Raw genomic sequence first — 12,756 nt, 5'->3', positions numbered from 1 at the left:
AATTAATTGATAGTTGGAGATGATGATAATTACGTAGGAGTAAAAGATTATTTATGGGTAAAAAAAAGTTATCAGATCAAACCGGTTTCGAGTTCTTCAATCAACAATCCAATTTTCTTGTCAGATTTGGTTCAATTCAGAACCAATATTATAGATTTAGGATTAAATGAGATCAAATTAGACCGGATTTGGGCGAGTTCATACCCGGTTCGGTTCGACAAGCATCACTAATCCGACCACACAGGACCAAATGACTTATTTATTACTATATTTGTTGAGAAATACTTATTGATTGATTTTGAATTACAGATAAGCTTAACAGCTTGTCAAGCGACATATATCCTATGCATACGTGTATACATACATTTATAGCCTACCATAGAATGCCGCAGACACGTGTCCTCTATATAAGCAGCGGTCGGTTTCCTCATTCGCGAGTCACTGTAAAGACGGCAGGATGAAAAGGAGATTTTAGAGAGTTTAACCTCGCTCACTTCCGGACATCTTTGGGTTCTGTCAATGTAAATATGTAATAATTATCATATAGAAAAAGAGTGTAATAGACGACAATCAAAGAAAGAAAGAAATTTTATTTTTCCTCTCGAGTTAACGTGGTCTACCCACCCATATCTAAATAAAATTCAAGACCTTTTTCCCCCCTCATCAAACCAGTTCGTGTATGTTTTTCCAGGAATCGTGAACTGGGTTTTTCTTTCCGGTGTAAAGATTTGAGATTCCAGTTGAATTTTTAGGATTATAGCCTACTTCAAGTTTTTGCGTAGCTGGCAACTTGGAAGATTGAGATTCAATTACTGAGGCGTGGAGTCCGCATTGGAAGTTTTAAGACTCTTCGGTATGAAGTTCTTCATAGGTGTTTGTGTGGCCTAGATTGGGTTGACCAGCTATAAAATTACAAACCCAGCTCCACATAAGTTAATATTTATCAAAATTCCTACTTTCTTTGTTTAATTTCTTATGGTACAAGTGTCTGACCTTCAAATCGGGTTCTTGGGAGCTTCTTTCGTTCACTCGGAGATTGGTTATTTATGTCTTTCAGTTGATTTAGCTATTTTTTTAAATATCTAAAGACTAAACAAGATGGCATCTGAAGTGGAAATCGATGAAGGCAATGACACTAAGGGAACTATGTGGGTTTTGGAGCAAAAGCTTGATCAGCCGATGGATGAGGAGGCTGGAAGACTCAATAACATGTATAGAGAAAAGGTAAAATGCTCGTGCTTTCATTTTTCATGTAAATAAATGCCTACAGCGTGTGTGTGAGAGGGAGAGAGATAGAGTTACTGTCTCAATGAGCTACAAACTAGAATCAGACAATCTGCAGTTACTTGGTTGGGTGCCATTTAAATCAGGTTTATATTCTATCTTTCTTTTAGATTGATTTAGTCTCTACTTCTCTTACTTAGTTGATTGGTTAAAATTATTGTGTGATGTTTTCTGCAATATTTGTAGTTATTTTATGTGTCGTCCCTTTACGTTGGATAGTTTAAAAGCTTTAGCTATCAAGTGCATGATCTTGATGGAATATTCTAAAATGGATGTAGCAATTGATTATTCACTATTATTATTAGCTGCTACAGTTCTATATTAATGTGGAGATATGAGGATTACTTTGCTTCTGTTGATGATGTTGTCGACATATACTTCATCCTCTTTTATTTTAAACAGAAATTCTCGGCAATTTTGCTTGCAAGGCTTGCGTTCCAGAGCCTGGGAGTGGTGTACGGAGACTTGGGTACATCGCCCTTGTATGTGTTCAACAATACTTTTCCTCATGGAATTGAAGACACGGAGGATATCGTTGGTGCCCTTTCTTTGATTATATATTCCCTCACACTGATACCTCTCCTTAAATATGTATTCATCGTGTGTAAAGCAAATGATAATGGTCAAGGTAAGATGTTGTATGCCAAAAATTATTTGTCACACCATTATTAGTTGGTGAAATTTATATTACTTGCTATGATCGTTGTGAGATTTTCTTGTCTGGGGACTTAAAATTTCTTTACACTGCTTTTCAAGTGAATGGAACTACTTATATGTTGTCACCATACTAGTGGAAATAATAATTTCGCAAGCAAACAAAATAATTGCTGGGAAACATGTGTACCATTCAAACTACTAGCACGTGGAGTTTAATCAAACACCCAATTATGGATAAATTAAATCGGTATAAAACGCACTTAATACAATATTGATCCGTTTGACCCTGTTTCACCTGTATCAGACAGGATTTTTTCATGCATATTTAAAGACGCATACTTACTTTTTCTAGTCTTAACTTGTTTGTATGTTGATTCATGCATTTGTATTCCACTGATTAAGTCAGTATACATGACTTGTTATCCACCAAGTGGATAAAGTTAGGAGGCATTACGTTTGTCATCAGTTTCTGCTCCATGCTTCAAAACTTTGCATTAGCTAGTTGTTGCTTTCCTAAAGTTTCTAGTAAATAATGATAGCAGTATAGCACTTATAAATCTTCATCTCTTGTGTTTAGGAGGAACTTTTGCTCTTTATTCATTACTTTGTCGGCATGCTAAAGTGAAAATTATTCCGAATCAGCACCGTACTGATGAGCAACTGACGACTTATAGTCGTAGCACATTCCATGAGAAATCGTTTCCTGCTAAAATCAAGAAATGGCTGGAGGCACATGCTTTCAGAAGGAACGCCCTTCTTTGGATAGTTCTTGTTGGCACATGCATGGTGATTGGTGATGGAATTCTCACCCCTGCTATATCTGGTACTTTATCTTGAATCCCCATTTTGTTTTTTGTTAGGGTGTTCAATTTTTTTAAGCATCACCATTCTTGATGTATTCCGATTAACAGACCAGTTATGCTTTTAGTACGCTTTACTGTTGGAGGAAATGAGCACATAGACACTAGTAGAATCAAGATGCAATAAATAGTATTTTTATAAACATTCAAAAGAAATAAAGGAATCCGAGAGGAGAAAGTGTATATATGGATGAACAATTAATTTTCTTTTAATTTTTCTTAACTTGCCCCCTGATCACAATTTTTAAAAACGGTAGGGGATAGTATTGAGAAATGAAGCTCACAGCTTCCCGCGAAAGAAACTCAATTTGATTATTAAGAAAATGATTCAAAAGTTCTTTACAAAGCCCCTAGCTAGTCTTATTTATACTGCCTAACAATTGGTTAAAGTTGCTATATGGTGAAATACGATTTTACACTCCCCCTCAAGCATGGAATAGATCTAATATTCCAAGCTTGCACAACAGATACTGATGTTGATTCTTGCTCAATGCTTTTGTAAACAAGTCCGCTGGTTGTTGATCTGTAGATGTATGCGACGTCTCGATCAACTTGTCCCGAATCTTTTCTCGAACTAGATGGCAATCGATCTCTATATGCTTTGTCCTTTCGTGAAATAATGGATTAGCTGCAATCTGTAGCGCTGCCGTGTTGTCACAATATAGTTTCACTGGAAGCTGTAATTTCATTCCCATGTCTTTCAAAATCTCAACAATCCAAACCACTTCACAAGTCGTGTTTGCCATCGCCCTGTACTCAGCCTCTGCCGAGGATCTTGAAACCGTGGACTGTTTCTTGGTTTTCCAAGATATTAGAGACTCACCCAACTTGATACAATAACCCGTTACTGACCGTCTACTCATCGGACATGTGCCCCAATCAGAATCACAAAATGCTGTCAATGAGAGTGAACTCTGCGAAGAAAGTAGGATTCCTTGTCCTGGTGCACCTTTCAAGTACCTTAAAACTCTAACAACAGCTTCCATGTGAGATGCTTTAGGATTATGCATGAACTGACTTAGCAACTGTACTGTGAAACATATGTCTGGACGTGTCACCGTAAGATATATCAATCTCCCAATCAATCTACGGTATGAACCAGAATCATCGAGCAATGGATCAAGTGAACTTTTCTGTCCAATGCTGTCATCATATTCTTTTGTGGTTAGCCTCAGATTTTGCTCCATAGGCGTGTTAAAAACCTTAGCACCAGCAAGTCCTGCTTCTGAGATGAGTTCTAAGGCATATTTCCTTTGGTTCAAACAAATTCCATCCTTTGATCGAGCAACCTCAATTCCCAAAAAATACTTTAATGTTCCCAAGTCTTTTATCTTTATCTTTGAATGCAAATACTCTTTTAGGCTTGAAATTGAAGGCTCATGATTTCCAGTTATAACTATATCATCAACATAAACCAATAAAATGGTTATGAAGTTGTGTTCTTTCTTTACAAATAGGGAATGATCATGTGATGAATGATTAAAACCAGCAAGCCTCATATGTTGCGCAAATTTCATGTTCCATTGTCTCGAAGCTTGCTTGAGACCATATAATGATTTTGTTAGCCGACACACTATCTCCCCCTCACTTTGAAGTCTAGTAGAATCCCCCCTTAGACTTCGAAGACCCTCAGGCAAGGTCATGTAAATTTCCTCGTCGAGATCCCCTTGAAGAAAAGCATTTGTAACGTCCATTTGGTAAAGAGACCAATTGCAAATGGCAGCAACACTAAGCAAACAACGAACAGTGGTAATCTTAGCTACCGGTGAAAATGTGTCATGATAATCAATCCCATGGAGTTGGGTATATCCTTTCGCAACAAGCCGAGCTTTGAAACGGTCAACACGCCCATCAGCGTGATACTTAACCTTATACACCCATTTGTTGCCAATAGGAAGCTTACCAGAAGGCAGCGAAACAAGATCCCATGTGTGGTTGGCATCCAAAGCCGCTAATTCTTGAGCCATAGCCTTTTGCCAACGGGGATCAAGAACTGCCTCTTTGTAGGTGTTTGGTTCCTTGATGGTGGAGATATGAGATAGAAAGACTCTATAAGGGGAAGATATATTCGAGTAATTAACAGAATTGGTAATTGAATGGGGAGAAAATGGCAAGTGATGTGAGGAGGAACATACAAAGTCTTGAGTCCAAATGGGAGGACGGGACTCTCTGGAGGACCTGCGAATAGGTGGTGGCATAGGAGCATCTTGGGAAATAATATGTGCTGGAATGGGAGAGGAGGAAATGGAAAGATCTTCATCAGTAGACAAAGCTGGCAAGGAAGAGAAAATGGGTGGAGGAGCAGTAGTGTGGGAAAAAGGAAAAATGGATTCATGAAACTGAACATCTCGAGAAATAAAGAATTTGTGAGTGGTAAGGTCTTGAAGTCTATAACCTTTTTGAGTAGATGAATAGCCAAGGAAAACACATGCAGTTGCCCGAGGAGCAAACTTGTCCCCACGAGGTAATACCGAGGCATAGCATAAGCAACCAAGCACCCGCAAATGAGAGTATGAAGGGGTGTGATGAAATAATGCTTCATAAGGAGAATGTTTTGCAAGGAGGGGAGTAGGGATACGGTTGATGAGATACACTGCTGTGAGAACACAGTCACCCCAATATTTGTGTGGGAGTGAAGCCTGAAGCTTCAAAGCACGAGCCACTTCCAGAATATGTCTGTGCTTTCTTTCCACAAGGCCATTCTGCTGTGAGGTGTAAGGACAAGAGGATTGGTGAATAATGCCCAATGAATTGAGAAGAGTAGTACATTCTGCCTGGAAAAACTCAGTGGCATTGTCAGTCCGAATGAACTTGACAGTGGCAGAGAATTGATTCTGAATGAGAAGCAAAAAAACTTTGAAAGTGGGAAGCACATCAAGCTTTGAGTGTAGGAGATAGACCCAAGTGGCTCTTGAAAAATCATCCACTATAGTGAGAAAATAACGCTCTCCATTATATGTGGTTGTGTTATATGGCCCCCATACATCCAGGTGAAGTAACTGGAAGATATGGCTGGACTCAAACGATCGCTTGGAAGGAAATGGCAATCGAGTGAGCTTAGATTGTGGACAGATACCACAATGAGACATATTGAATTCATGAGACAAAAAAGGAAGCATCTTCATTCGAGATATAGAAATGTGGCCAAGTCTCTTGTGCCAAAGATTTTCATTATTTTCATGGGAAACATGATTATTTACAGCGGAAAACAAAGAAGGAGACAAATGTACAGAGTTATTGATAGAACAAAAATGACGCTCCATATCTTTGGAGTAGAGACTGGAGTTGTCTAGATGATACAAGCCACTCTCCTCTTTACCAATCCCCATTATTTTCCCATTGGAGAGGTCCTGAAACACACAAAAATTGGGATAAAAGGTGACACAGCAGTGATGGTGTTTGGTAAATTTGGAAACGGATAACAGATTATGCTTGAAATCAGGAACGAACAGGAGATGATCGAGGGTAATACTGTTGTTTATGTCAACTGCTCCTACATGAGTGATTTTGGTGGTATGACCATTTGGCAATTGAATGGACCCCGTGGAATCAGCATATGGCAAAGAATTATGCAACAAGGTGTGATGGCCAACCATGTGATCGTTGGCCCCTGTATCAATTATCCACTTAGAAGCAGAAGAGGAGCTGTTACCTGCCATGTTAGCCGAAGCCATGCTCGAATCACCCACTGGTTGGTCCTTCTCAAGCATCTTTAGTATAGCTGCATATTGAGCTGGAGTGAAAAAATTTCCAGTCTCAGTGCCAGAAGTTGTTTCAACTTGATCCACCACGGCTTGTGGAGTTACTGATATATTTGCTCTCATCATTGGTTTTCCTTTGTCATTCCAGTCCCTATTGGTTTTCTGATTTGTCCCTCTTGTTGGACCTTTATACAGTTTGTGGCCAGGAGGATATCCAACCAATTTGAAGCAATGCTGTTTAGTATGGCCAAGCATATTGCAATGGTCACAACGAAAAATATCACGCCTCCTATCTTGTGTAGAAAAAAAACCAGAGGAGGGAACATTCGATTGAGATGGTATGGGACTTAATATGCTTCGGTGGGATTCTTCTTGAGAGACAATAGCAAATGCCTGAGCTACATTGGGAAGAGGACTCATCATCAACACTTGACTGCGAATGTGCACATAGCTATCATTCAATCCCATTAAAAACTGGAGTAATTTGTGTTGTTGGATATATTCCACATATTTCTTTGCCGCTTCACAAGAGCACGTTGGCAAGACAACTAAAGACCCGAATTCATCCCATAACTGCCTAAGCTTCGAATAATAAACCGAGATAGAGCAGTTACCTTGCACTAATTGTCCAATTTCCCTATGTAATGTAAAAATTCTGGAACCGTTCACCTTGTCGAAGCGTTCCCGTAAATCCTCCCAAACTGTGGCTGCATCAGTTGAGTACACAATGCCCCCAAATATTTCCTTCGACACACTGTTCATTAGCCAAGACAACACGATAGCATTGCATCGTTCCCACTGTAGATTAGTATTGGCTCCAGGTGCAGGTCGAGAGCAGCTGCCATCAATGAAGGCCAATTTGTTTTTGGCGCGTAAAGCGATGACCATCGCTCGGCTCCAGACTCCATAATTTTCAGTGCCGATGAGCTGCTCATTGATCAAATTAAGACCAGGAGTATCCGATGGATTCACATATAGAGGATCATATGTATCAATTTGATTGGTGTTCAATCCCCATGGCGAACCAGCGGCAGAAGCCATTACAAAAAAATGGAAGCAAAATCTCGGAAAAATGAGATGAAAAAAAAAAAACAAGCAATCGATCCTCTGCTATCGATGTGGAGAATTGAGAGGAATGAAGCTCGAGCTGATGATCTCAGAAATGAAGATCTCAGGAATCGACAGTTGATGGCTCTGATACCATATTGAGAAATGAAGCTCATAGCTTCCCGCGAAAGAAACTCAATTTGATTATTAAGAAAATGATTCAAAAGTTCTTTACAAAGCCCCTAGCTAGTCTTATTTATACTGCCTAACAATTGGTTAAAGTTGCTATATGGTGAAATACGATTTTACAGATAGTAATTTTTTGCGAACACCATGAGAAAGCAGATGCATATTTATTTGACTTGGACATAATATTTTCTTTGCGATGGATTTTATCTAAATGGCAAGAGTATCTGCAAGATACTACACCTACGTGAGTGGATGATGAAGCCCAACATGGATTAGAGTAATCCAACCACCAATTTTCTAGCACTTTGAATTGGTTCAACACGTTTATCATAATTTGTAGACCATCACAGTCATCCCGTGACCTATTTTATATGCTGATTAATATTTAATTCACGTTGTTTAATCTGCAAGTTGTGAATGAAATTAGATAACTTTTACCATGAAGCTGGGATAAATTTGTTTTATGCATTCGTATTCAAATGCTCAAGAGCATGGCACCATAACAAATTAACTTAACATGATATAGTTCCAGTCAGTTTTCAAGACACTTATTTAAATACTTGTTTACACATGATTTTTCTCACTTTTCCCTTGGAAAATATTATGAAAACTTTGGACACTGGGAAAAAGAAAATTTTAAATGGTGTTTGGATATACTTTTTAAACAAGGGTGGAAAAAGGTCAATTTTTTTGAAGTATGAACATGCCAGTCATGATTTGACTTGTGAAATGAAAATTAGAGAGAAGGGATGAGGGAATAGGCTATGGGAAATTGTATATTGAATTTGAACTAAAAAGACTGGAAATGAGAATTTTGATGTAGTACATTGAGAAGAAAAAGATGATGAAAAGCTAGATGGATTGAAAAAAAGGTTTCAGCTTTTATTGATACAACACAAGGGAATAAAGCATGATTTTTTTGAGTGGGAAATCCATATAAAATTTTTCGGTTGCAAAGTTCGTAGACAAGTCCTTGTTATATAATCAACAACTGCAGGACACAATATCCTATTTTATGGGGTCTATAATTCTAATAAACACTTGAGAACAAGGAGATTTTAAAACTTTACTTCATCCTAAATTTGAAATTGATGTCATGGTAAATCTTTAAAATGATAAGTGTACTTGAGCAAATCCAATGCTGGAATTGATGTTTGTTTTTTATATGGCTAGAATCGTGTTGATGTAAGCATGTTGTTGATCGATTGTTTCCAGAACATGGTCCAATAGAAGCACTGAATTTATGGTTAATGAACTACTCTTTTGTTGTATTCAAAAGTAATATGTGAGCCAGTTCAGTTCATATAGTGTCTTTTTGCTTGTTTGCTTGGACCGTTTAAAACCAAAATTAGCAAAACAATAGTGTTATTATTAGAAAGATACTAGTAATTTTACTCAGCATGTGCTGTGTACAAAACCTCCTCCTTTCCTTATTTTTCATTTTCTAAGAATTTTTTTTTGGCAAAAATAATTGCTGCAGTTCTTTCAGCTTCTGGAGGAATCAAGGTGGACCACCCTAAGATGACCAATGGTATGTGTAATCCACATTTGAAGTTGAACCATTTCTCTCTCATATGTGTGTGTGTGTGTGTTTGCTTGTGTAGTTTATTAATATTACTTTTCTTGTTCTTGCACTGATATCATGTGTAAGTTTCACAACAAAATTTTGTTTATGGCCTTTATAATGAGATTGAGCCACGTTCTTTCATACAGATGTGGTTGTAATCGTTGCTGTATTCATCTTAGTTGGTTTGTTCAGCATGCAACATTATGGCACAGATAAAGTTGGCTGGCTTTTTGCTCCAATTGTTCTTCTGTGGTTTCTCTTGATTGGAGGTATCGGTATCTTCAATATATGTACATACGATAAATCAGTTCTGAGAGCCTTTTCGCCTGTACATATGTATCGCTACTTCAAGAGGGGAGGGAAAGATGGCTGGACGTCCCTTGGAGGGATCATGCTCAGTATCACAGGTATATATATATCTCTCTCTCTTTCATCCTATGAATGGATGCTGGTGACATTTTTTACACTCTAGAGTCTCAAGTCTACTATAGAGCAAGTACTTGATATACCAGGGCTTCTTTTGCAGGGACTGAAGCTCTTTTCGCTGATCTTTCCCATTTTCCAGTATCTACTATACAGCTTGCTTTTACTGTAGTTGTATTTCCTTGCCTTCTATTAGCTTACTCTGGGCAAGCAGCATACCTCATGGTAAATAAGGATCATGTGGTTGATGCATTTTACCGTTCAATTCCAGGTATATATGGCCGAACCTTGTATTCTGACACTTTTCTGAGAATTGATTTAATTTAAGAGTGGCCTTGGAGTATTCAGAAATACTGGATGTTCGTCAAAATTTGAGATTTATTGGATTTTGTATGCAGAAAGAATATATTGGCCAGTGTTCATTATCGCGACATTTGCAGCTATAGTTGCTAGTCAAGCCACAATATCTGCTACCTTTTCGATAATCAAGCAGGCCCATGCCCTTGGTTGTTTTCCAAGAGTCAAAGTTGTGCATACATCGAACAAGTTTCTGGGGCAGATATACATTCCTGATATCAATTGGATCCTATTGGTTCTCTGTATTGCTGTAACAGCTGGATTTAGGAATCAAAGCCAAATTGCCAATGCCTATGGTGAGTTATAATGCGTCATTGCTAGTTAATAATATGGTATCCCACTGTCAATTCTACCACGTTACGTATGATGTGACACAGGTACTGCAGTTGTGATCGTCATGCTTGTGACCACTCTTCTCATGACACTAATAATGTTACTAGTTTGGCACTGTCATTGGGTCCTCGTCCTACTCTTCACTTTCTTTTCTCTGGTGATCGAGTGCACATATTTCTCTGCTGTGCTTTTTAAGATCAATCAAGGTGGTTGGGTGCCTCTAGTGATTGCAGCTGCCTTTCTCGTCATAATGTACGTCTGGCATTACGGGACAGTAAAACGCTACGAGTTCGAGATGCATAGCAAGGTCTCAATGGCTTGGATTTTAGGCCTCGGTCCCAGCCTTGGACTGGTCCGTGTTCCTGGGATCGGACTCGTGTACACCGAGCTAGCTAGTGGAGTCCCACGTATTTTCTCACACTTTATCACTAACCTGCCGGCTATACATTCTGTGGTGGTGTTCGTCTGTGTGAAGTACCTCCCAGTGTACACGGTACCAGCAGAGGAAAGATTCCTCGTGAAACGCATAGGGCCGAAGAATTTTCACATGTTCCGTTGCGTGGCAAGATATGGTTACAAGGACCTACACAAGAAAGACGAGGAGTTCGAGAAAAAGCTGTTCGACAATCTCTTCACTTTTGTTCGGCTCGAGTCCATGATGGATGGGTGTTCAGACTCGGATGATTACAGTTTGGACGGACAGCAAACGCAACAGTCGATGGATTTCCCGCTGCAAGGTAACGCGGCCGACACGTCCACTTCGACCATGAATCTCACGACTTCTTCGACAAACTGGATCGTGCCTGCTGGTGCAAGCTCAGGGTCGCATGGAGACACAGAGGTGGATGAAACGGAGTTTTTGAGTGGGTGTAGAGATTCTGGGGTGGTACACATTCTGGGGAACACAGTAGTAAGAGCAAGGAGGGAATCAATGATACCCAAAAAGATAGCCATTGATTACATATATGCATTTCTTAGGAAGATCTGCAGGGAGAATAGTGTGATTTTTAATGTACCTCATGAAAGCCTGTTAAATGTCGGACAGGTTTTTTATGTATAATTTTTTTTTACATCAATCTTGTTGATGACAAAAATAGTAACCAGATATGAAATGAAACAACATTTTATATACACAGACTTGTAGCTTAATCCAGCAAAAAAGTGGGCTACCTTTCTTTCTGTAAATATACTATTTCAGTCCGACTGTTTCAAATAAAACCGAGGAGTTGGGAATCTCAACCGAACCCACTAATTTTGGTGGGCCGAGGTAAACGAGAAATTGCTAATTCGACCCGCATACAGTGATTTTCCACAAAAAAAAAAATTAAGAAAATCATCGGAAAAATAAAGTTTACTATATATCATATAAAGAGTTTGGTATGACCTACGCAAAATTGCAAATGCAACTTCATTTTCAGTTCATTTGCAACTTGTAAAAATTATATGTAAGGAAAAATTTTTTTATTAAAAAAACAATTTCATAATATGTGAGACTGAAGAAGAATAATAATAAAAATAAATTTAATAAGAGTTATAAGTTTGGGCCTTTGTCTTCATCTTTGGGTCGTTCGGTTTTCTTTGAATTTTCAAAACTTCCATCAAAATAAATTCTATTTTGCCTTAGTTTTATCAATGTTAAATAATTACGTGCCCAGAAATTTGAGACGATTTTATAAGTGATTGGGCCACCCGAGATTAAATTAAACTATTTTATCAAATAAAAAAGCTATATTATAATTATTTTAAATGTTTTAAATATGTAACATGTTTTTTTTACTTAACATAACTTTCTCTAGATATAATTATAATAATAATAATAATAAAAAAAGGGTGAGGCTATAGTTGATGAGAAACTTTGTTCGCTTTGTGTTCGAGTTGAAGTTGGCAATCTCAACACCTTATAAAAAATATTCACATTTTTCGAAGCACCTCATGTTTTGTCTGCACAAACATCTTATCAATGTTTAAGGCCACTGAAATTACTTTATACGAAATATGTTTTTGTACCTTATTCAAAATATTATCATAATTAAGTTGATATATATATATATATATATATATAATTTGTGTTTTATCTTAAGGAATCGGGTACAATGGTATATTTACGAGAATTTGGAACTCGATACCATGTGATGAAATCTATTGTACTTGTTCTCATTAAATTACCCTTTATTTCCATTTATTCATTAATAAATTGAAGCAGAAAACTTTTCGAAACATTCATTAATTTCAATAAATTTTCAAGTTGGTGCCTCATATCAATATTCGGGTCTAGTATTTTTTGTCAGATACTCAAGTAGTATCTGTACAATCGATTATTTTTTAGTTATGATGAATT

General features: G+C 37.8%; 1 protein-coding gene across 1 annotated transcript; it reads left to right on the top strand.

The window, feature by feature from the left end:
* Positions 1–444: 444 nt before the first annotated feature.
* On the top strand, positions 445–11,555 carry LOC140836657 (potassium transporter 10-like). The gene is made up of 8 exons (XM_073202330.1): positions 445–1,224; positions 1,687–1,912; positions 2,519–2,764; positions 9,219–9,269; positions 9,452–9,712; positions 9,832–9,999; positions 10,127–10,381; positions 10,463–11,555. The coding sequence occupies exons 1-8, from the start codon at positions 1,099–1,101 to the stop codon at positions 11,476–11,478; spliced, it is 2,349 nt and encodes a 782-aa protein (XP_073058431.1). The 5' UTR covers positions 445–1,098; the 3' UTR covers positions 11,479–11,555.
* The last annotated feature ends 1,201 nt before the right edge of the window (positions 11,556–12,756 follow it).

Source organism: Primulina eburnea, chromosome 7 (genome assembly GCF_022965805.1).
Source record: "Primulina eburnea isolate SZY01 chromosome 7, ASM2296580v1, whole genome shotgun sequence".
In the NCBI taxonomy this organism is placed as follows: domain Eukaryota; kingdom Viridiplantae; phylum Streptophyta; class Magnoliopsida; order Lamiales; family Gesneriaceae; genus Primulina; species Primulina eburnea.
This window is presented reverse-complemented; position numbering and strand designations above follow the sequence as displayed.